The sequence below is a fragment of the Belonocnema kinseyi genome, chromosome 2 (genome assembly GCF_010883055.1).
Source record: "Belonocnema kinseyi isolate 2016_QV_RU_SX_M_011 chromosome 2, B_treatae_v1, whole genome shotgun sequence".
Classification (NCBI taxonomy): domain Eukaryota; kingdom Metazoa; phylum Arthropoda; class Insecta; order Hymenoptera; family Cynipidae; genus Belonocnema; species Belonocnema kinseyi.
The window spans coordinates 58,122,746-58,146,829 of record NC_046658.1 but is presented as its reverse complement, the minus strand read 5'-3'; the positions used below and the strand labels follow the sequence as shown (position 1 = coordinate 58,146,829).

At 32.1% G+C, this 24,084-nt stretch overlaps 3 protein-coding genes across 3 annotated transcripts in view; 1 reads left to right on the top strand and 2 right to left on the bottom strand.

Moving 5' to 3' along the window:
- Positions 1-3,876, bottom strand: part of LOC117167848 (4-hydroxybutyrate coenzyme A transferase-like) — a 4,971-nt gene extending 1,095 nt beyond the window's left edge. The window contains exons 1-4 of the mRNA XM_033353055.1: positions 3,539-3,876; positions 3,238-3,390; positions 2,921-3,160; positions 11-413 (exon numbers count right to left, since the gene is read on the bottom strand). Of these exons, the coding sequence (XP_033208946.1) occupies positions 11-413; positions 2,921-3,160; positions 3,238-3,390; positions 3,539-3,704 (962 nt within the window). The 5' untranslated portion in view covers positions 3,705-3,876. The remainder of the gene's footprint in view (positions 1-10; positions 414-2,920; positions 3,161-3,237; positions 3,391-3,538) is intronic.
- A 122-nt stretch (positions 3,877-3,998) lies between these two features.
- On the bottom strand, positions 3,999-14,762 carry LOC117167845 (4-hydroxybutyrate coenzyme A transferase-like). The gene is made up of 7 exons (XM_033353051.1): positions 14,721-14,762; positions 14,202-14,622; positions 8,858-9,010; positions 7,724-7,963; positions 7,057-7,461; positions 6,678-6,944; positions 3,999-5,079 (listed from the first exon to the last, which is right to left on the bottom strand). Exons 2-7 carry the CDS (start codon positions 14,392-14,394, stop codon positions 4,895-4,897), a joined length of 1,443 nt encoding a protein of 480 aa, XP_033208942.1. The 5' UTR covers positions 14,395-14,622; positions 14,721-14,762; the 3' UTR covers positions 3,999-4,894.
- Positions 14,763-15,110: 348 nt separating this feature from the next.
- On the top strand, positions 15,111-23,694 carry LOC117167844 (V-type proton ATPase subunit B). Its single transcript, XM_033353050.1, has 5 exons — positions 15,111-15,230; positions 16,476-16,647; positions 18,603-19,069; positions 19,168-19,833; positions 22,342-23,694. The coding sequence occupies exons 2-5, from the start codon at positions 16,560-16,562 to the stop codon at positions 22,606-22,608; spliced, it is 1,488 nt and encodes a 495-aa protein (XP_033208941.1). The 5' UTR covers positions 15,111-15,230; positions 16,476-16,559; the 3' UTR covers positions 22,609-23,694.
- The last annotated feature ends 390 nt before the right edge of the window (positions 23,695-24,084 follow it).

Sequence of the window (24,084 nt, the reverse complement as noted above, 5' to 3'; positions counted from 1 at the left end):
TCACTTACCCACGAATGGATTATTATGAATAAAATCATAGAGTTTTTTAGTTCCAATAGCGAATGATCCAATGATGCGACCTTTGTGCTTTGTTTTCATTTTATTAGTGATTGTACTTTTCTCCACCAGGTCCACCATTCCATCACTGAGAATTTCTGAATGAACTCCAAGATTACTGTGAGTATGCAAATTACACATGACAGCCTCAGGAATATTTCCAATTCCCATTTGAATTGTGGCACCGTCTTCTATCAAGTAGGAGGCTATTTTTTTCCCGATTTCCACCTCTATTTCATTAGGTGGTCCAGCATAAACACAAGGCAGAGGACAATCGTGTTTCACTGCCCAATCTATGTGACTCGAGTGAATTACAGAGTCTCCAAAACTTCTCGGCATATGTTCATTTACTTGAGCTATATCAATTTTAAAAATAATTTTTTATCTCCGGGGAATAATAGCCGTTAAAAATTAAAACGTTTCGACTGGAGGATCTTCTTGAAAAAAATGGTGGCAAAAACGATACATTTATTTTATTTTAGATTGCATATTATTAAAATTTTCAATCTCAATTTGACCAGAGAACTAAAATTGTTTTGGTTTGGAACCTTTAGAGACAACCATTCAAATAAAATGTATTAAATCATTTTAAATCGAAAACTTTCCAAATGAAACAATTTTAGATTATGTAAAATTTTTAGAAAAAAATACAATATTACGATTGGAATGAAAAGGAATTGAACTTGTATCATTTCTGAATAAATGCGTTTATAATTGAAAATTATACATTTTCATTAGAAAGGAGTTGAAATGGTAAAAATGCCTAATTCAACTTGTTTCAAATTGAAAAATTTTAAGTTTGAATTGAAGAATCACAAAATTGAATGGTTATATATTAAAATTTCGAAAATGGAATAATTTAAAAACCTTCAAAATGGAATATTTTCATATTCAAATTTAGACATTTAGACAATCTACACATTTAATAATTTTAGATTAGAATGTCGAAAAATCAATTTGACGTCATTAACATTTTTAAATTCCAAATTGAGAACTAAATCGAATGTTTCACAGTCAAAGCTTCTGGATGTCTAGAGTTTTGAGTTGTTAGTTGAAACAATTTAAATTGAGCAGACAAATTTATACCCTCAAAACCTTTTAAATTTCAATTATTTTCAGTAAAATTAAATCTTTTAAGAATGAACTTTTGTCAAATTGTCAATTATACCAGATTATACTTTTCACAATTCAACCATTTCAATTATAATTGCAAAAGTAAAACTTAGGAAAGGAAACAATTGAAGATTTAGCGTTCATCATAAAAATTCATAAATTTCAGGTACTTTAAGTTTGATATATTTTGATTTTGAATAACAAATGTTTCAATCTTTAATTTCAAGTCGTTTACATTTTAACACTTAATTTCTAATTATTGTCCATTCTTCAAATTTTCAAAGGAATTATTTAAAAATTTTAAATAATTCCTTTTTTAAAATCTCAAACCAAAATCGGACAATTTTAAGATATTATCTTAAAAATTAAAAAAAGAATATAAAACAAAATATATACATACAGTTATATAGTTCTAAAACCTTCTTATTTATTAGGCTTGAATTTGAGAAATTGTCTTAATTTTTCATTGTTTTGAATTTTAAATTTGATAATCTGCGATTTCCAATAATTTAAAGTCAGACAATTTTGTACGTTTAAAATTAAAATCAAGCTATTTAGATCATTCAAATATAAAATTATTATATTTAAAATTGACTAAAATTGAACCCAAATAATTAAAAATATTTGAATCTAAAATTATTATATTTAAAACTGACTAAAATTGAACTCAAACTATTTAGAATATTTAAATCTAAAATGATTAAATTTAAAACTAACTATCAAGGCCTTCAATACAAAATTTTGCAATGTTGAAAAATTTAAAAGCGAAATTAACCTGACATTTTTATATTTGAATTTGAAACTACGAAATTGTGAAATTTGAAATTAAAAACCTCCAAAAATTAAGAAAATTTAAACCAAATATTTTCAAATTTAAACTTTTGACGCACAAAAAAACTTTAGTTGATAAATGATATAAATATAATAACACGTAGTATCAAGCAAGATTCAAAGTGATTGGGCAGATTTTCTTGGTAAGAACATTTTATCTTTAAAAATCTCATATTTATCGTTTAAGATTGAAGAATTTTAAACATTGTAAACCTTTGAACTTTATTTATTCTACAAACTTTGAAAATTATATGCTTTTCTAATTGGAAGCTTTCAAAATTAATGAATTGAAAGTTCAAGCATTAAAAATAAAACAATTCAATATTAAATTTTAAAACGGATTGATTGAAGTTTGAAAATGTCTCAAAATTATAAATTTCCCATCTAGAATCATTCCATTTTGAAAAATTTGAAATTAATTATTGAACTATTAAGGCTTTCAATTGAAAATATAAACATTTGTTTTCAAATGATCAAGTTTTTATTTTTAAAATTAAATATTGTAAAACTTGAGCGTTTTTAATTCGAAATTGTATTCTAATCTATTTAATTTTGAATTCGCAAGCATTATAAAGAGCTTAATTTTGTTCATTGCACAATTTTAAAATTGGGCTTAAAAATAATAAGCATTCAAAACCGTACATCTTGAAATTGTTGGTATTCCAAATTTTAAAAAGTAGAGGCTTTAAAATAAAAATGGCCAAATTCAAGCCTTCAAAATGACACAGTTTGAACCTTTCAAAACTAAAATAGCTTAAAACTGTATAATTTCTAATTGGAACTGTAGCCACATGATTTCATAAGCTATTAAGAGAGATAAAGGTATTCAATGACTGTTTTTCCTTAAATTAATAATAAACATAATTTCCGCTCATTCAAATAAATACAAATTTTTAACAAAATAAACCAAAAATCTTACCAATGATGACCTTGGCTGTTGTTAATACAGCTCTAGTGCAATCTACACTCGTCCCCAAAGAGCAAAAACCTCGTGGGTCCGGAGGACTGACATGAATCAAAGCAACATCCGGAACCATTCTTCCCTCGTAGAATATCTTTGGAGTTTCATGGTGAAAAATCGGAATATAATCTGCCCTTCCCTCATTTATAGCTTCCCTCAAATTCGATCCAATATACAAGCTGATGGACCTAAAGTGCTCTGAGAACAAATTATGTATCTTGATCATTAGTTCATATAACTCTAAAAATAAAATATTTATTTCAGTAAGAATTTACTTTCAAATTCCGGATGCACGAATGGTGCATCTCCCTCCAAACCCAAATGGACCAGTCGGACACCCCGAAGATTAGAACAAACTCCGTGTTCTGTCATTGCCCTGATTAATTCTAAAGGGGTTGCTGATCCTCCCTGAATATATACAAGGTGTTCTGAAAACAAAATAATGTTCAGAGATTGAAAGTGTCTGCAACTTTGCACAAGTTCCAATTTTTTTTGAAAATTATCTAAATTAGCAACAATTTGGGACAAGAAACAAACTCCGTGAAAAGGCACCCATAGAGCATTTTATTTTCTCACCTGAATTAATAATTTTTATAGCATCCTCAACGCAAGCCCATCTCGGACATCGTTTTAAAGGCTGGAAAGGTTCTCGAATCCCAGAAATCGACCTGAATCCAGAAAGGCTAATGGATTTTGCAGCTTTCCGCAACTTGTTTAGACTTGCCTCCACTAAACTCAACATTTTGGTTTTGAATTTCTTTAGCGGTTAGTTAAGAAAGAACACACGTTGTGTAAAAAAATTTTAACCGTTCTTTTAAACTTATGTGTTAATCACATTGAATTTTGAGTAATGCATAATCTAAATTTTTGCATGTTTCCACATGTCAATCAGCCAAAGCCGTTGTCATCTACTTTCGATTCGATCTTCATTTGATTTCATGGTGCACACTCCAATGTTTGTAAAAACTTGTTTCTGATACTGACTCTTGACATCTCATTTATTCGTCATTGAAAGGATAATAAATTTTAAACAATATTTAAGAGGATTCAGATAATTATATTTATTCAAATATGAACAAGGATTTGTTTCTGCAATACCGGAATTAAAAAATAAATAAAATCGCCCCACGCAATTCTAGGATTAAATATGTACAAATAAATTCGTTTTCATGTCTATTTTCCACGGAAAACTTGAATCTTGGAATCCATTCAGGCTTCTCTTTTCGTATTTCTTTGTTACAATTATTCTTTTCAACGATGCAATACTTTGTACCACAATCTATCATCACCGCTGCGGAAACATTTTTAAAAGTATATATAAAGATATACATAAAGAAATACACACATCTGATAATAATTCGCGCAATGTCCCTTTCGCAAGGTGTTGCGTACATAAATATCCATACATTTCCCCATAGATTTAAATAGGCATTTCTGTCTGGATCATTAAAGAAATTAAAAAATGAATTAAATATGACGCACTCGTTGACGATATCCAGAAAGTTAACTTTAAAAATCTAGATTTTTTTTAGTACTTTTATCAATCTAGGAATAAAACTGGCAGATCATGTACATAACAAGGACATTATAGTAAATTTCTCTATAAAAAATGCCTATGCGTAAGAGACGCGACCCATAACATCAGGTAGATATTCCCTAATATTTTGTACAATGTACATTCACTCTCGTACAGATCCTATTCAGTCGATGTATAACAATTATTTCGTAGCGCATAACAAATGACTGATTGCAAATTGAGCGTCGCACTGATTTGGAGTACTTTCTGACAAAAAAGTTAAAAGAAAAAAAGGTGAAAAGTATAATGGTTGCTTCGTAAGATGCACGCACGATGATGATGTGTATTTGCATTGAATTACAATCATCACGAAATTCTAGCTGGATGAATTTTGGCGTTTAAATGGCAATAGACATTTAGGGCTCTGGCATCACTTTCAATCGTTCGAACGCAGATTTTTCTAGTGATTCGCGGTGATTGGGATGCGCAACCTGGATCAAAGCGTGCGCTCGCTGTTGCATAGTTTTGCCAAAAAGGCTTGCTATTCCGTGCTCCGTGACGACGTATCGAACGTGAGCTCTTGATGTGACGACTCCCGCTCCTGGAAAAATTTAATCAGAATTAAAGAGCAGAACAATGTTATTTATAAGCATTCTTAACCCTCTGATGGCGCACATTTTTTGGCGTCCCGTTTATGGCGCATCTGGGTATGTAGGTACCCAGAACATATTTCAGAGATGAAAACTGTCCAGAATATATATTTTCAACTTTTCGGGAATGAAATAAAATCTTTAGAATGTCAGGAATACAGCTGTATAAGTTTGGTATTGATATTTTAATTATGCAAACGATAGTAAAATTTTAAACAAAATAAATTTACAAAAATGATCAAACATGATCGAAAATGGAAAAAATCGCCTTTTCTTCGGGTATTTCCTTAAAATTGTGTGAAATTTAAAAAAAATCATAGTGCTTCATAAACTGTACACTTCCAATTGCAAGGTCGTGTTATCAGTTCTTTTATCATAAAAAAACAACTTATTTTTTAAATCTAAAGATCGTGAATATTTGCCACAAAGCGCTTCAAATGCTTATAACTCGGATAGATACTGAGTTGTGAGTAGGGTCCACATGCCTCACAATTAGGTTTATTTTTCACCTAATTTATCAACCCCTACCCCCACACCCCTCTTCTTATATTCTTCAGAACTTTCACTTCTATACTACCTCTGGGTACCTACGGACCCAGGGGCGCCATCAAAGGTGTAATAATTATTAATCAAAATTACAAAAACAAAATTACTATGATTCTAATTTGAAATTGAATACTTTTGAGCGCTTCGAATTTAAGTTAAAAAAAATATTTGTATGGCTACAGTAATTATATAACACTCATTTCTTATTTTTTTATGCCTTCACTCGGAAAGCTTCACATTTAAAAACCTATATTCGTATAGCTTTTTTGAAATATTTTAATTTTGCAGGGTTTCATAATTTGAAGTTGAAAGGTTTGAATTTCAAATTGTATGAATAACTTTAAAACTTTATTATATAATTATAAGAACTTTAATCTAAAACTTTATTCTTTTTGAGATCGCTTTAAGCTTGAACTGAAACAATTGGAGACTCTCGTCAGTACTAAAGTTTTTAAAATTAAAAACAGAAAAGTGCGTAGCTGCTATTAGGGCTTTCATTTTAATGTTCTACAATTTAGGTATTAATTTGAAATCATACAGTTATGAAAATTGTTATAATGTTAAAAAATTCTAAACTGGAACCCAATAATTTTGAATTTGTTCATATAAATAAACTAACCACCATCTTTTAAAGCCTTCAGTTTGAAATTGTACCATATTGAAGGATTAAAAAATAAAATTATCTTGTCCTTTAAAAATTATTTGTTTTGGGAAAATTTTTTATTTAAAATTGTTTACCTAACAATATATTCAATAGAATTGAATACTGTTGAAGAATCTAGAATGTTCACGAATAGAGAATTCAAAATTGTTTAACGTTTACCGCTAGTAATTTAAAAGTTTCTGACACTACATTTTTAACGGTTTCGATTTAAAATCATTGTAAATCCCATAGAAATGTATAAACTTCAAAGTGAACTGACAGACAAACACAATGCAGTTAAACATACTTTATTATTACAGATGAGATATTATTATTATTAGGGAATTATTAGAGGCTTACCCAAATTTAACACAGGTTGAATTTTGCTGGCCCCTTTGTTCGTCGTCGACCTGAGAGCGATGATTGGTTTTCCACAGCCATCTTCGCTCATCGCAGATCCAAAAATGAAATCTAATTGTCCTCCGAAACCTGAGTACATCCTCGTTCCGATACTGTCGGAGCAGATTTGCCCTGTGATATCAACTTCGATGCAAGAGTTAATGGCCGTCATTTTCGGTTGCTGGGCCACTACCCTCGGATCGTTTACGTAATCGACTCTCAACATTTCTGCATTCAAATAAATACAAATATTTTTAAATCTTTGAAAAATAGTAAAAACTCGGTTTGAATCAATGAAATTGGTGGTAGACCCTACCTATTTGAAAAAACTGAAACATACCGATAAAGGGATTATCGTGCATAAAGCTGTACAGTTTTTGCGTCCCGACGCAAAAAGACCCCACGATTCTTCCTTGGTGAAGTTTTTTCTTGCTGTTTGTAATGCAGCCTAAATTGACAAGATCCACAACACCATCACTAAACATTTCACTATGTACTCCCAAGTCCTTGTGACTCTTGAGCTGAGAAAGGACAGCATCTGGTATGCTTCCGATTCCAAGCTGCAATGTAGCTCCATCATCTACGAGGTTTTCTGCGATATGCTTTCCAATCAGCTGCTCCTCTTTGCTTGGCTCCTTGGCACCATGAGAAGGGAGTGGATCATCATGCAGTAGAGCAATGTCCAGATGACTTTTATGGATTAATGCATCACCAAAGGTTCTCGGCATATGCTTATTTACTTGTGCTAGAAGAAGGAATAAAATTATTAGCAGATATCTGACAGATTTTGTACAACAGGTACCTTCAAAACGGGTAATTTTGGCCAAATGGGGTAAATTGGGGCACCCTTAAATTCCCTAAATTGATAGGATAAATTACTTAACACTGTTCCAAGACTCTAGAATCAGTTTAAGCCTTAACTGGTTCTGAAGTATAGGAATGTCCTAATTTACCCCGTTTGAAGGTACTTTTTAAAATTTAAATTGATTATATTCGAGGTCTCTTACCTACAATAATTTTTGAATGGATTACGGCAGACCTAACACTGTCGACACTGGTACCAAGAGAGCAATATCCCATTTCATCAGGTGGAGAAACATGGATGAGAGCAATGTCTGGCTTGATGATACCCTCATAAAACAGCTTTGGGATTTCGTGTAGGAAAATTGGAATACAATCTGCTCTTCCGTCATTCACAGCCGGCCTTACGTTCCCACCGATGAATAAACTGATTGACTTGAAGTGTTCTGGGTATCACGAAACCGTCTTACTTTAAATTAAAAGATCGAGAAAGTCACTGCAATCGCTGTATAGCCGATTGTTTCTTTAATCATCATAAACGCATTTGATTGATTTTTAAAAGAAAATAATGAGTTTTAATTTTATCACCTCAATTTCAGAATATGAAAACATAGTGAAAAAGCAATTTTTTAGAAGAAGGTAAGAATATTCAGGGTTGCTATAAATCTCAATTTCGAAATTACCTGACTTTCCCTGACCAAATTTTCATTTTTCTGACAGTTCTAAATTTTTATTTTAGGTGTACAAACAACCTTACACCTACGAAATAAAAAAATCGAATGAAAAACAAAATTTGTTTATAAATTTATTTTAACTCTTTTCGTGGCAACAAGCATACAACATTTTATAAGGGGGTTATTAGTAAATTATGTAAGGCACACGTAAAATACATGGATATTTAACAAATTAGTTGAATCTTCAACCAAAACAGATTAACTCTACAAGCAAAAAGAACAATTTTCACAAAGAGTTGAATATTGAACCAAATAAGATTTTTCAGCCAATGAAAAAAGAAGTTTAACATTCTACCAAAAGACGAATTTTCAGCAAAATAGAGGAAGTTTCAACAAAAAATTTGATTCAAGATGCAAAAATTACAACAAAAAATAGATGAATTTTCAACACAAATAGAAGGTTTTGCAAACAAAAAGTCGCCAGCCAGTTTTAAATTCCCTAACTTTCTGGAATTCTTTGACCCATAACAACCCTGAATATTTCAAATGAATAAAAAATATAATATTAATTCCACTTTTATTTTGGGAGAACCAATTTTTAGTTTCAAATAATCAATTCTCTGCATTTACGTGATTATTTTGACAGTGAGAAATACGAACACTTACTTGCATTTTCAGGCTTTGCAAAAATGGCTTCACCCTCGAGGTGCATGTGGTATAGTTTTACATTTCGAACATCACTACCTTTGCCGACTTGTGTCAAACCTCTGAGAAGTTCAAGTGGCGTTGCTGCTGCTCCCTGGACATATACTTTTTGATCTGAAAAATAAGTTTGTTTACAACAATAAATTAAATTTAATCAACATTAAAATAATGAATTAACTAAAAGTTGTTTTTTTTTTATTATACTGAACTCTCGATTCCAGAGAATTATTATAAAAATCTAATTATTTTATATCGAGTGTTAAGAAGTATCAGATTCTATATTTTATTTCTTGAAAAAATTTCCCATGAAAAAACACAAGTTTCTGTGGCAAATGACGATTCGCTAACAAATTATTGAACTGAGTTATCGACTTATGCAATATGAATCTAATTAGCCAGTAAATTCCATAACTCAGCAGTGTCGCAATATTCTTTTACAACAAGACTGTCTCATTCAGGAATGATGCTTAAAAATATGAATTTTATTTGGAAAACACACAACTACTTTATCATATCCAATTATCAATACTAATTTTAAAGAATCTTAATCTATGTTTAACGAACTTTGGAAATTTAAATTTCATGACTCCCAAATTAAAAGATATAAATTCTGGTTCTAAAATATACTCTAGTGATGTTATTTAAAGATTTATTGAAAATGAAGGACCTCTTAACAAGGATTTAAAAAGGCCTGCGACAGTGTCACTAAATTGAGGTAGATAACTATTTTTGGCTAGAACTTGACCCAAATCTGTCTCTAATGCTAATCCTATTCACTATTTACAAGTTTTCGCATTTTTCTGAAGATAGTCATTCTATGAAACTAGCAAATCACACTTAAAAATATATTTTCGCTTGATTTCAGAAACTTGAACTAGTCTTAGCCCTCAGGTTTATTTATAGTTCAGAAGGCTAATGAAAGATTAATCACTAACTGTTTTGAATTGAATACCACGAGACATTGTAAAGCATATATATACATATTCTCGAAAGAATTGTTGTGTCTTATGTGTGCCGGCAAACAAGAGCAATAAATTAATTCTGAGGTGAATATACTTTAGCCTCTTCAAGGACATTTTCTTCATACAGAATGCTTCCGCTTTTAGGAAATTCAATTTTTAATTGTCCTAATTAATACTGATTTTCAAAAATGTTATCTAAATTGATGGGCTTTTATTAGCAATTAATTAACCGATTAATCCTGCTTTGAAGCTTGGCCAGTGATATCCATTTCTTAGAATAATCAGCATTTTTATAAGTACACGTCTTGTGAAACAAAAATTTTTTATCAGCAGTTTTAATGCAGATTTAACAAAAAAGAAAGAAAATCTGTATTTTACTTTGTAAAATAGACAAGCGCTCTTAAAAAACATATATTTATCTGTAGATCAGAAAAAATATTTACAGATTTCCTTGATTAAAAATAAAGATATTTATTACATAATTAATTCAGAGATATTGCATTTTATTGACAACTTAAAACATTATTATTTATTAATTTAAATTGTAGAAGAGACGTTTGCTGAGCAATATTCACATATTCAAGATTTCGATTTAATGTTAGCTTCATTGGTGTTCTAAATAGAAACAGTCTACAGTTTAAATTTATTTTTACACATCCTAGTTGTTTTCTTGAGCCATGAATAGATAGTGGTAAATTTTTTTATGCAGGATTTTTCTTACCCGAGTAAGCACAACTTTATATAATTGAAATTATTCTTCTATCTACGAGGGATTAAGTATAGATTACATGGTTACATAAAGATTACATGGGGTTACACAAGATTAAATGAGATTACATCATATTACATTGAATTACATGAGATTATACAAAAAAAATTGGGTATCTGGAAAAAAATCATGTATTATGAAAGAGAAGACATAATTTTGTTATGGAAAAAAGCAACACCCTTTGAAAAAGAATTATTTAACAATATTTTTTCTAATTGAATTTCTTTTTACCGTCGATTCTCATCCATTTTCAAGAAATGGTTGAATTTTTATAAATGAAGATTTTTTTTAAAAACATTCCCTATTACTCTACTTTTTCCAGTTTTGAAAATAAGTCAAAAATTTTCAAATAAAATTATATTATTATAATTTATCATAATTTCAGCCTTTTACAAACATTGGTAAGAATCAATAGAAGGTAAAGGTTAAACTGCAAGAAACTTTGTTAAAATAACAGATTTTTCTAAGTCTTCAAAATTTGTCATTAAAAATTATTTTTGTATTTGAAGTGATATCGTTAGTAATATTATTTTGATTCCTAAACTGGTAGAGAAACGTATTGTTTTAGAGACCATTTGGCTAGTCGTCCCGAAAAGGATTCATTTTATTAAATTTATCCTTTTAACTAAACAAAATTTACCAAAAATGTTAGTCATACCGAAATTCGGGACAATTAGTCTATTTTCACTATTTAGACAATAGTTCTGAAAAAATGCTAATAGTGCAATTATAGTTGATAAAATATAGTGATTTTCAGTCCTCGAGCTTGGCACTATTTTCAGCCTTTTCATCATTAAACTTTTATTTCAATATGATAGAAAACACTAATTCCTGTTAATCAATTTATACAGTACTAATCATGAAGTGCTGTAAAAAGGAACCGGGGGTGTGATCTTACATTATTTCTATGCCACCCCTCTTGGGGTATTGGAAAGGGGGTAAGGGATGTGACCTTAAATTATTTCTGTGGTCAGACACCAGGCCGCCTTTCCCCTCATCAGATATTGGGAAGGTTTATGGGTGTGACTTAAATTATTTCTAGTAGCAAGTCCTATTTAAAAAAATTCTAAACTTTTTACCAACATATTCCTTATTTTCACAAAAAAACTAAGACTTGGTGAATTTGTATTAGTAACTAAAATAAATAAAGAAAAATATAAAATTTTCATAGTTTTTTCAAGCATCAATGATAAAAGTAAGATCCAATCCAAGCCCGCGGAAATCATAGGGAGGTTTCGAATGAACTTGAGACTACGGTGACACAGAGCAAATATATAAATTGATTTCGATGAGTGAAAGCTTAAAGGCTTTCGTTCTCTAAAACCTAACCTAACCTAACTTTTAGTTTTATTTGTTTCTGAACTTTTCTAGGGACAACTAGCAGTTTTAATAATCTTTAGCTAACTCAAAAGGAGTAAAATTTAAAAAATACATAATTTTCGGGACGACTAGCCAAATGGTGAGAATAGGCTAGTCGTCCCGCATTTCGGGACGACGAGATACTCCGTTTATGTTTAAGAAAGCACAAACTGTTAGTTGTAAATTTCTAAATATTCCTTTTCCTTAAGAAAAACAAATATAAGTAAAAACTGAATCCCATCGCTCAGGAGAAGTTTCTTAAAACAAGTTAAATTTTTTTAATGTTTAGAAAATTATACTGTTTGAGTTCTTTGCGCGCAAATGAGGCATTTTTTATATTGGCTGTGAAACGGAAGTTTGATGTGCCATGGTCCGAAAGTTGTTTGAATACAGTTTTTCATGCCTTTCTTAAATATTTTTTTTCAGCAATGAAATATATTTTTAGAATTTAATGCAGTATTTAAAAAATATCTTTTCTACACGGTGAAGAAGGATAAAAGGAAAATATTATAACAGAGGTATAAGAAACTTAAAAGAAATAAGTGCAATAATATTTTAGCGAAACAGAAATAAAATATTTCAAGATATTGCATGGGATTGCACGAGATTACATGAGATTTAGACTGGAACATATAAAATTAAATGCATCTTCATGTATTACACAAAAATTCGTACAAATTAAATAATAATTAAATTTAGTAAAAACGGAAAGGACTTTTGATATTTCAAAAGAGTTTGATTGAGGATTTTAGTCAATGCTAGAGTATAGCCTCTTTAAACTTTAAACGTCAAACATCCGGATAAAGATACTTCAATTGCTGTTAATCTACATTCGTTATATGCAATATACGGCTCATAAACAAAAAATAACCCTTTAATCAGTTTAAACATTAACACACTATTCATTATGATTAAATTGTCAGAAAAATAATATTGGAAATACAAAAAATATGGGTAAAAATTAGTAATTTTCTTTCTTCGATACTTTTAATGAAAGTTAAATGTATGCAACTTGGCTTATCAGTTAGTTCCCACAATACGGGGCTTATAAACAAAACGACCTGAAGACACGAGTTGTATAAAATCGGAACAAAATTTTACAGTAGTAATATACTTTTCTTTATTTTGTAAACCACTTTATTTCAGATTATTGAACACCACCAGCAGCTGACTGGGTATCAGTCACAAAAGATTGATTCACAAGGAGGAGGTGGGGGGGGGGGCAAAGAATTTTTTATGAATAAATGGTAACAATTTTAATATTAATTTAATGATACGATTCCAATAAGAAAAATCTATCAAATACATGCTTTTTGTTAATTTACATCAAATAACAAGCGTTGGACAAATCAATCTGAAAGCAACTTTTTCACGGGACAAATAGAGATGATCTCTAAATTAGAAAGAAATTGCACATATATTGAATTTTTGTCAATAAAAGAAAAAAATCAGAAATTTTTTTACTTTCCTTTAATGCCAACCTTGAAATATGTTGCAATTTTATAATACTGTATAAAATATCGTTTTTTGCATGTATCCATAAATAAACATGTTTCTAATTTTTAAATTGGTTGCAAATTTGTATTTCGTATGAAACAACAGAATTACAGGTACTTATTCATTTGCTGAAATATTACATTTTTCTTCGAGCCCTTATTCAATAAAAACGTAATTTTCTTAAAATTGTACATGTTCCGGAACCTTTTTGCAGATCGACTTCAATCATTAAGGAAATATGTTTCATGTAACTGCAAAGTTAACAAAATATTATAGATTTAGTATAAGATTTTCACCCCTACTGACTGGTCTAAGTGAAATGTAGGTCAGACTTGCCGAACCTTGGCCCAACATGTACGGATTAATCAATAATTCAAGTATCATTTCTGATCTGTAAAAATGCTGAGTAACCTCATCAATCTCTTGAAAAACAAAGACTCTACTCACGATCTTGATCCCTTAACCACTTTATCGAAATAAAACGAATTTAAAGATAATTATCAACTATCAGCAGTAAGATTAACACAGCGAAAACCAGTTACCGAATGACGTTATCCTGTTTACCAAGTTTATAAGAGCAAATAAGTCGATAAGGCTCTACCACATGAATGTACTTTTCTCCCATATATTACGATCACCGACCACTCTTCAAAATATTTTTTTCCGTGAGAAAACTGTAAGTCCCAAGGGTATAAAATACGAATCGATGATAGCTCACCTGACATTAATCCAGCTTTTTGGACGGCTTCTTCGGCAGTTTTGACCCAGCAAGGTTCCTTGTCCGGAATCGGCATTCCGGGTTCATTGACATAAGTGTAAAAATTCTTAGAGGCGAGGACCCGGCTCGCCCGGGTTGCCGTCATCGCCTTAAAGACCTTGGTCAAGCTGGTGATTTGCTTCAGGGCAGCCATTATTCTTGATTATTTCTACGTGTCAGTGGAACACACTCGTATTTTGGATTTATTTTATTATTCACATTCACCACACTCTGTTAAAAAAAACTCCTCGGGATTTCGCGCGAAACGATTCTTTTTTTTCGAATGGATGTGTCCAACTGTCCAGGAAATGGGATTTTGCCAGTACCTAACCTGTAAACTCGAAGAGCGGTTGTCGCTTCCCGCCTCTCGTTGTGCTTGTGCCTTTTACATGTAGATAAAAAGTTACAATGAACAAAGATTTAAACAAATTGACAGAAAAGGGACACAAAAGACAACAAACAACCCGAAACGACAATTACCGAGCTACTGGGAGTGACTGCGAGCGACCGCGAGCGACTGAGAAAATTCAAAGTTGGCACTGCGCATTATTTTGCCTTCTGCTGTTTTGCATGCCCCTCCTTCTTCAGGGACGCACATTAGTAAACTGTCGTCACTGGATTTATTATTTCAAGCAATTTAAAGAGTTATTGATGTAAAAAGTTTCAAAATTTGGGATATTAGTCCTTTTAGTCTATTTCACATTAAAAGAAATTTTAAATCAATTATAATGATAGCAAAGATGTTTTCATGCAGAAAAATTATTATAATCCGCGTACATCAGAAAAGTGGCCACTTTTTAACAGCCCTGTCCTATTTGTGTTTTTTTTTGTCACTCAGAATCTTGTTGTCAATTCATGCATATTTTATTAGTTTTTTTTCTGATTTACGTAAACTGAAATGCTTATGATACATTGATAGGATTACCTATAGATAAGAAAAGAATTATTTTTTAAAACACCGTTAGTCTGTTAGCTTTTTTGGGTATTTGGGTAAGTTAATAATTTCCTAGCTGTTTAAGGTTTGCATAAACATACATTTTTTTAAATAAAATTATTCCGTAATAATTTTTAACCAAATAAATAAGATAATTATCACAAAATAAATATATATATATATATATTTTTTTTAATTTTTAATATTTTTGTGAGCTGTGAGGAAAATGGCATCATATCATAAATATGTGTTCTCTCGAGTGCGTAGCTAATATAACAATCCCAGGTTTGAATAGGATAGGATATCTAAAGTGCAAAGTCCAATCTTCTAAAGAATTTGTGGGCAGAGGCGAAAAATAGAATAATTAAAAAATTAGTGACTCCTTCGAAAAACGATTAAAATTTTTTATTTATTTCTCATCATTTGAAAGTCAGTTTAATATTTACTATTTTTATTTTTGTCTTATAAATTTTGTTTCTATAAATGTATTAAAAATTTTTGTCGATTGTTTTAAATGCATTTAACAAGAATTTTTTATTTAACTTCAAGTTGCAGATATTTAAATTGAAAATATAGCTGTTTTGAAAAAGCATTGCAATTTTCTGAAATTGAAGAGATATATTCAAAATTAAACATCGTTTCCAAGGTTCCCACTGATTGCAGTATTAAATAATCTGAATTAAAATTATATACGTTCAAATTAAAACATTAAAAATTAAAAATCATTGATTTAATACTTCAAGGCTTTAAAGTTTTCAAAATATCTAAAGTTTCCATCATTTATACTTAAAAATTAGGTTATTGTTTATATTGTTCCCGCCATTGAATCAATTAACGGCTCTAGTCAAAACCGATCCTAACCTCACGATTATGACAAGTTTTCATTTTAACCTGACTTTGTGAGAGCTTAACTATTTTTTATCAAAACAAAAGATAAATTTTCCTATCCCTCGAAATAAATTATCACACATATTTTTTCCACTACAAAGCAACACTGACTCTGAAGTAGGAGCCACGTGATCCCACGTGCTTTATCTTGTGTCTCTTTTCTGAACAAAACTCATTACTTATCACATGATTTTTCTTATATTTAGAAGCGCTCATGACAAAAACTCATTATATTTTTTGTTACAAAATGATTAAGCTACGAAATTGAGCTCGTTTTGAATCACAAAAATAATATAGGAAAAGTTTAAATTAATTTCTTATCTCTGATGAGAATTTCGATTTTCCCCCTCCATTCATATTTCATCTGTCATCTCTCTTTAACGGCGCAGTGGCAAAAGTAATTAAATGCGCAGGGTTCCTGCATCTAGTGCTTCTGCTGTTTGGTGAAGTTGAGACGATAGAAGAGGAGTACGAACGGCTTTCAAAAATTTGACAAAATGTTTCCCAACACCATCGGGAGTCGGCAAGCCGCCCAAGAACACGTTCTCGCCGTGTCCAGGGACTTTGTCGCACAACCTCGACTCGGTGAGTAAAAACCTAATCCAGAAAGTCTCAGGAAAAATCAGAATCCTCCGGACTTGACAGAGCGATTGCTTGCCACAGTGGGCGTATCATTTGATCGATTTGCAACTGTGTCAGCTGATTGCCAAATTACTTGCTTTTCGACAATTTTGATGCGTAGACAGGGATTTCCTGTTTTAATACTCACTTTGAGTTTTTATTATAACCGGTTTCGTGAATGAAAACCCAGAGGAAAAGCTCTAAAAACTCGTGAGTTTCCAGCTCGTTACTCATGTCATGTGACTGCAGACGACATCGCACCACGGGACAATTTTTGTGTTTGAAGTCGTTTTCTAAACCTAATTGACAGAAATTCAAAATAAGGGCAAATTCAACTATGATATTAGTTACTTTTAATAATTTTTTCAGAGTTTTGAATAATCTTTGTTAGCCTTAATTTACGTGGGAGATGAAAAAATTATTGCAGTGTCAACAATGGGAATTGTTCATATGAATATGCGGGCGTAACCCTTTTCATGTTTTTTTATTATTATTTATGGTTTAAATTGAAAAATATTTTGGAAATTGGAAGGGTAATTTTGCATAATTGTTGTGACAATTTCTTCTTATCATAAAATATTATTTTGAAGGTTGGAAATAAAAGTCTAGATTTTGGAGCAGGTTTTTTAATTTGTCTATTTACTGGGGAGTTGTAAGCATAGAATATGTAGATTCTAACTATTATTTATATACTTTATTGGTAACGACAAGTGTTAAAAAAATTATAAATTCAATTTGTGTATCTGGTTCGAGTTTGATTAAAATAATTTTAAGATTATTGCGCCCTAAAATAATTGTAGCACAAGGATCTTAATTTTGGTGTTTATTTATGAAGTTATGGGGATGGCATAAATTATTTTATACTGTGAACAATGAGAAGTTGACATCAAATGCGGACGTATCTTTTTATTTTTAAAAACCCCATTTTCATATTTTTAGGTAAATTATTATCTATAATCGCATTTCTCTGTTTAAACTGATTCATAAATTTAACTCAATAATATGACATCATTTATTATTTATATCCTAAATTATTTCTAGAAAAATAGCTCTAAGTCTCTCAGCACTTGGAAAATGGACACCTTTTTCCGCTCCTCTAAATTTCCCTTTAATGACTGTTTTCTTCACATCTTAGGGACAGTCCAAAAACTACGTTAACTATTTCGCGCTATTTTGCCCCCCCCCCTGTCTCCCCACGTGCCCTCGCGTAGACTACCGTAGTTATATATTTTAGTGTTTTGATTTTGAAAATTTACAATTAAAAATTTCAAGTTTTGCGAAGACAAATTCTAGAATTTTAATGCTTTATATTCAAGATTTATTTAATTTGGAAGATTTGGAATTAAAAATTTGATACTCAAAATCATCCAACATGAAGAATTTTCATTCATATATGCATTCGAAATTTCTTAATTTAGAATATTGGGAATTGTAAATTTGACTTTTGAGCTTCAAAGTCGTCGAAATTTAAGAATTTTTTAATCGAAGTTTCTAGGCTCTCCGAAAATATGTGTACTATGCTCATCGAATTTCCATAAACATAGCTACGACTTATAAATTATAAATTAATTTTTAAAACATTCATTATATACCTATTTCAAAAATATGTTTACAATTTTGTGAGTTTAGACTATAAATTCAAAATTAAACAAGTTGTCGAAATTGAAATTATAAAAATCTTTAAAATGGATCAGTGTACTAAAATCGGTTAAAATTGGTATTCAAATTAAAATTGTATAAAAGCCGAGGTAGCTATGTTCATTTATGATTATTTATTATATTTTGTTATACTTTAAATTCAAGCATATATTTTAATTTAACTTGATGACTGGGTAATCAAAATAAGAAACAAGTAATAAATGCACGTAGCGCGCTATTTTTGCTACTCTAGATTATTCTATGCAATGATTTTTTTTCAGTCTACAAAACCGTATCCGGAGTCAACGGACCCCTGGTTATCTTGGACGACGTAAAGTTCCCCAAGTTTGCAGAAATCGTTCAGCTGAGACTTGCCGATGGCTCCATACGTTCAGGACAGGTTCTTGAAGTCTCTGGCACAAAAGCAGTCGTTCAAGTGTTTGAAGGCACTTCGGGAATTGACGCCAAAAACACTCATTGCGAGTTCACCGGAGACATTCTCAGGACTCCAGTTTCCGAAGACATGTTGGGTCGTGTCTTCAACGGATCAGGAAAACCAATCGACAAAGGTCCCCCAATTCTCGCCGAAGATTTCTTGGACATCCAGGGTCAACCTATCAATCCCTGGTCTCGTATTTATCCCGAGGAAATGATCCAGACTGGTATCTCTGCTATTGATGTCATGAACTCTATCGCTCGTGGTCAGAAAATTCCTATTTTCTCTGCAGCTGGTTTGCCCCACAACGAGGTAATCTCACTTCTGCAATATCGAAAGCGCTGATTAAACATTTCCCTGTCGATTGATTTTAATTCAATTCATTTTATTATTTCCATTTTTTGTCACAGATTGCTGCTCAAATTTGTCGCCAAGCTGGTCTTGTCAAGGTGCCGGGAAAGTCCGTCCTGGACTCTCACGAAGACAACTTCGCCATTGTCTTCGCGGCTATGGGAGTAAACATGGAAACTGCCCGTTTCTTCAAGCAAGATTTCGAAGAAAACGGTTCCATGGAGAACGTGTGCCTCTTTTTAAATCTCGCCAACGATCCCACCATCGAACGCATCATCACTCCTCGTCTGGCTCTAACTGCTGCTGAATTTTTGGCCTACCAGTGCGAGAAGCACGTCCTCGTCATCCTCACGGACATGTCCTCTTACGCTGAAGCTCTTCGTGAAGTATCCGCTGCCCGTGAAGAAGTACCCGGGCGTCGTGGTTTCCCAGGTTACATGTACACCGATTTAGCTACAATCTACGAACGGGCTGGACGAGTTGAAGGTCGCAATGGATCTATCACACAAATCCCAATTTTGACTATGCCCAACGACGACATCACTCACCCTATTCCCGATTTAACCGGATATATTACCGAGGGACAAATCTACGTTGATCGTCAACTCCACAACAGGCAGATTTACCCACCCGTGAATGTTTTGCCGTCCTTGTCTCGTTTGATGAAGTCTGCCATTGGTGAGGGCATGACTCGTAAGGATCATTCCGACGTTTCAAATCAGCTCGTAAGTTGGTTGATCTATTTGAGGGTTTCAGATTAAAATTATATTTCTTATTTTCTTCTACATTTATAATATGTCCCATAAGGGTTTACGTCACCTCTGTTTCTTACAATATTACCACCTACATATTTTACATTATCTTGGCCCTACTATTTACAACGATTTACATAAATTTTAATACCTAGATCCTTTTTGAGCGATCGAAAGTGAGAGCGCTTTCGCACCTTAATTTAGTTATACTATTACATAACCCGTATTTGCAAATCTTTACCATTTCTAAGCGACTTCCGTTTTTTTCTTTCGCTTCTCTTCTACCTCAACTTTGCCATTTTTTCGACACCCATTTTTTCTCATCCGCTCCTCTGACTCCCTTTAATTCTTTCATCTACTCCGCACTATATCCTTCCTATGCATGCTCCCATGTATCCTATTCCCATTCACCATAAAATTTATTATGTTTTTAATCCTCAATCATCAACCATCTTTCTTTTAATTGTCTTCCCCTGTCTCTTTTTCTCAAAATCTTCATAGTTTACGCCAGGGTCCTCTTATATATCTCTGGAAATAAGGAACTCCCTCCTTTCTTCGACCTCCTTCAAATTCTTTCTCGATAACCCTCCTTCATTTTTGCTCCCTTTGTTTTTTCTCTCACCATATATCCAGGAGTCCTCCAGTCTACCGCTAGCATTCACCTTATGTAACTTTCCTGTAAATTTTCAATATCTTTCCCTTCCTTCCACCCCCATATCTCTGCTCCGTAACCTACTCGTGGCCATGTCAGCACCTCAAATAACCACATCCTCCTTCAATTCTTTTTTAACATTATTTTTCCTATTCCCCATATCTGTTTTATTAACCCTCCCGCTTTTTTAAACTTTCTCTTATATGAGTTTTATGATCTTTATTTGTATGCAAGTATATGCCAAGTATATAAACTCCTTTACTTCTTCTACTTTATCTCTTCTTCATCCTCTGCCACCAGCACTACAGCTTCCGTGTATGCCAGTGTATATATTTCCCTTTCCCCATTATAACTGTTCTCTATCATTTTCTCTTAAATTCTTCTTCTAAATCTGAGATTAATACATACAATAAAAGTTGGCTCAAGTCACATTCTTTTCTCACTCCTCTCACCAACCAGAAACTATCTCCTACTTGCCCTTCTACCTTCACCCTGATTGCTTTACTCTCTCTTATCCCCCTTTCACCATAACTCTTTCTATCTCGACTCGGTCCAATGAACCAAACGTCAGCTTTAAGTGCACGAACATTGCTATCATTGTCCCCTTCTATTTTTCATTCCTTTCCTAAACTCTATACAATATTGGTGTTAGCGACACTCCATTAAATTCTTTAACTTGCTTCCCTTTGCCATTTTTCACTATGGTTCGCCCGTCTCCATACTCTATTGCTCAGTATCCATATCCATTCCTTTAGTTCTTGCCCACCCTCATATTTCCAGGCTTCATTTGAAATCTCATATCTACAAGGTGCCTTTTCATCTTTCATTATTTTACCTTTTTCTCCGCTTATTTGGCCTTTTTTACCACCTTTTTCTACCTTTTCTCCACTTTCTTAATTCCTTTCTCACTATCTTCTCGTCTTTGCATTCCTCATCTCATCCACTTCTATTCCCTCTTTCATTAACGTCTTTTGCTTCCTCATAAAGGAAGCTTTGTAATAGTAATATTTTCGAAAAAAATTTAGTTCATTTTTCAAACGTTCCTTAATTTAGAAATGTATAATAGAATGCTTTAAGTAATTGTCCGAGTGTATATATGTGTGTGTGTGGCGTTTCAGATAAATTGATGAAATTTATAGGACTCACTTTCCCCACTAGTGTCTTAAAACTGGCGCAAGGATTTCTACGAATAATTATTATATTTTTTTAGTAGTTTATAATACAGTGAAACCCTTCAATAGCCCTCCCTTCGATAGCCCTTCCGAGAATCGGCGCTATAGAAGAGTCAATGTATTTTAAGAATCGAGTTGTGATAGTAAAATTTTGTTCATTGACATAAGTCAAAGTTGATGCAACAAAATGAAAGATTTATTTACTCGAGACGAATTGATTGATCTATAATATAAATATATTTTATTAAAGAGTAAGAAAGTTATCTTTATTTATATTATATTAAAAATTGATTTTTATAGTACAATTTTTCTTATAGGAAGCGAAAGAACTTTTTTCTTCTCTTTTCCAGTTTGAAAAATTACCATTTCAAATGCAAAATTGGATTTGTCTGATTTTTCATTGTATTTTATAAACTCTTTATATTATTTTGTAAATGCAAAGTGGAGACACTCGAGATCGAATTTTAAGCTATTTTTGCTTATGCACTATAAAACTGTTGTATTTCTCTTAACATAATTTCCATCTCTACGTTTACATTTAACTCTCCAATATTGATATTCCTGTCCTTTTTTATCATTACTGTTATTACTATTTTCTCCTTGTGTCACTATCATATAATTTTTGATTGTTTAAAATTTTTTTATTTAATTTTTCAGTACGCATGTTACGCTATCGGCAAGGACGTTCAGGCCATGAAGGCCGTCGTGGGAGAGGAAGCTTTGACACCCGACGATTTGCTCTATCTCGAGTTCCTCTCGAAATTCGAAAGGAATTTTATTTCCCAAGGCAGCTACGAGAATCGTACAGTTTTCGAGTCGCTTGACATTGGCTGGCAACTCCTCCGTATCTTCCCCAAGGAAATGTTGAAGAGAATTCCAGCCACCACTCTCGCAGAATTCTATCCAAGGGATTCTCGTCATTAATTAATTGTAATCTCACTTTAGTTCTTGTCATTTGAAAAATAGAACAATTGGAGAGCAAGGACGTTTTCGTTCAAGGCTAAAGTTTTATTGGAAATGCACCGAAACGAGTAAAGGTTCCATCGTTCCTGCCTCCTGCGTTTCGATCTGTGTGCTGCCATATTAAGATCCTTATGTAAAAATACATAATAGAGTTGCCAAGATTGAAACGCAGTTGGACAAGAAGTCAACTATCATGCCTGGAATTTTTAATTGTAAAATTTTAAGTTGAAATCATAGCTGCTGAATACGTTTACTGTTTGTTTTAATATTCTAATAGATAAAATTAGGGGCAAGGACGAGAAGAGATTTATGGTGAAAATGTTACACTTACCAAACTGGAAAGGGTGATATTAGTTAGCAGCGCACTCTGTCGTGTTCAAGTGTTCGTTTCGTCGGAAAGTTCGTATCGTATTAAAGATTAATTTACATTCGATTTGGATTAACTTTAGCTATCGAGCACGGGACCTTCATAGAAGTTTCAGCAACACCAAGGCCATGTGTGTTTGTCACCTTCTGCTGATAATTTTCTTCGTTGATAGTCCCTTTGCAAACTTGATTTTGTTAATTGAAATCGACAATGTGTAAATTGTAATATATCAGTCAGTATTATGATCGAAAAAGCAAGTGCGTCAAACTTTTGTTTCAACATGAGCACCCCACATTCCAAAAAACAAATGTTTATTTATGAGATAAACATCCTTCCCTTCTTAAAAAGCGTCGCCAACATCCACGTGTACAGTTTCTTTTCCCTTGAAATGTACTAGAGTAATCGGAAACACATTTTCTATGAACGTTACTGTGTAAATTTTAGAAGTAGTGAATAATGAAATGCTTGCTTGATTTGGGCGAAAGTTATTCGGATAGTTAACATTGTTGCAGAGCCTAATTGAGAGGTTCCGAAGCAATTATTGTTATTAAATGTCAGTGGTCCGACTATTGTGTGTAATTAATTCAAAAGTTAATCATTGCAATTCTTTCAGTGTTATACAAAGATAAATGTACCATAACTGTATAAAAGAAGTATATGAAAGTAAATATTTTTCATTATTTTTTTTGCTTTCCTTTCGCCGTCGTATAGGGATTTATACAACTTCATCGCTACAATAGTTCGCGCTAATGTGACTCAGTTGCACAAGTGCCGTTATAAAATAATATGTTTACTGACGGTGTAGAAATGTTGAACATTTTTGAAATACAGTGTAATAACATGTGTTGAAAAGAGGACTTACGAATTATTTTCTATACCTCATTTTCTTAAAGCCTTTAAAACAATCTGTTTTCAATTTAGAAAATTGTGTTATTGTTTGAGATTCTACTCCATTTGAAATAAATTTTCTTAAGGAATAGGGCCGGGAATTTTCTAAGACCGGGTAAACACTGAACTATTTTTTAATAAAAAATTGTACAAAATATTTAAACGAAAAATCTATCCAATCA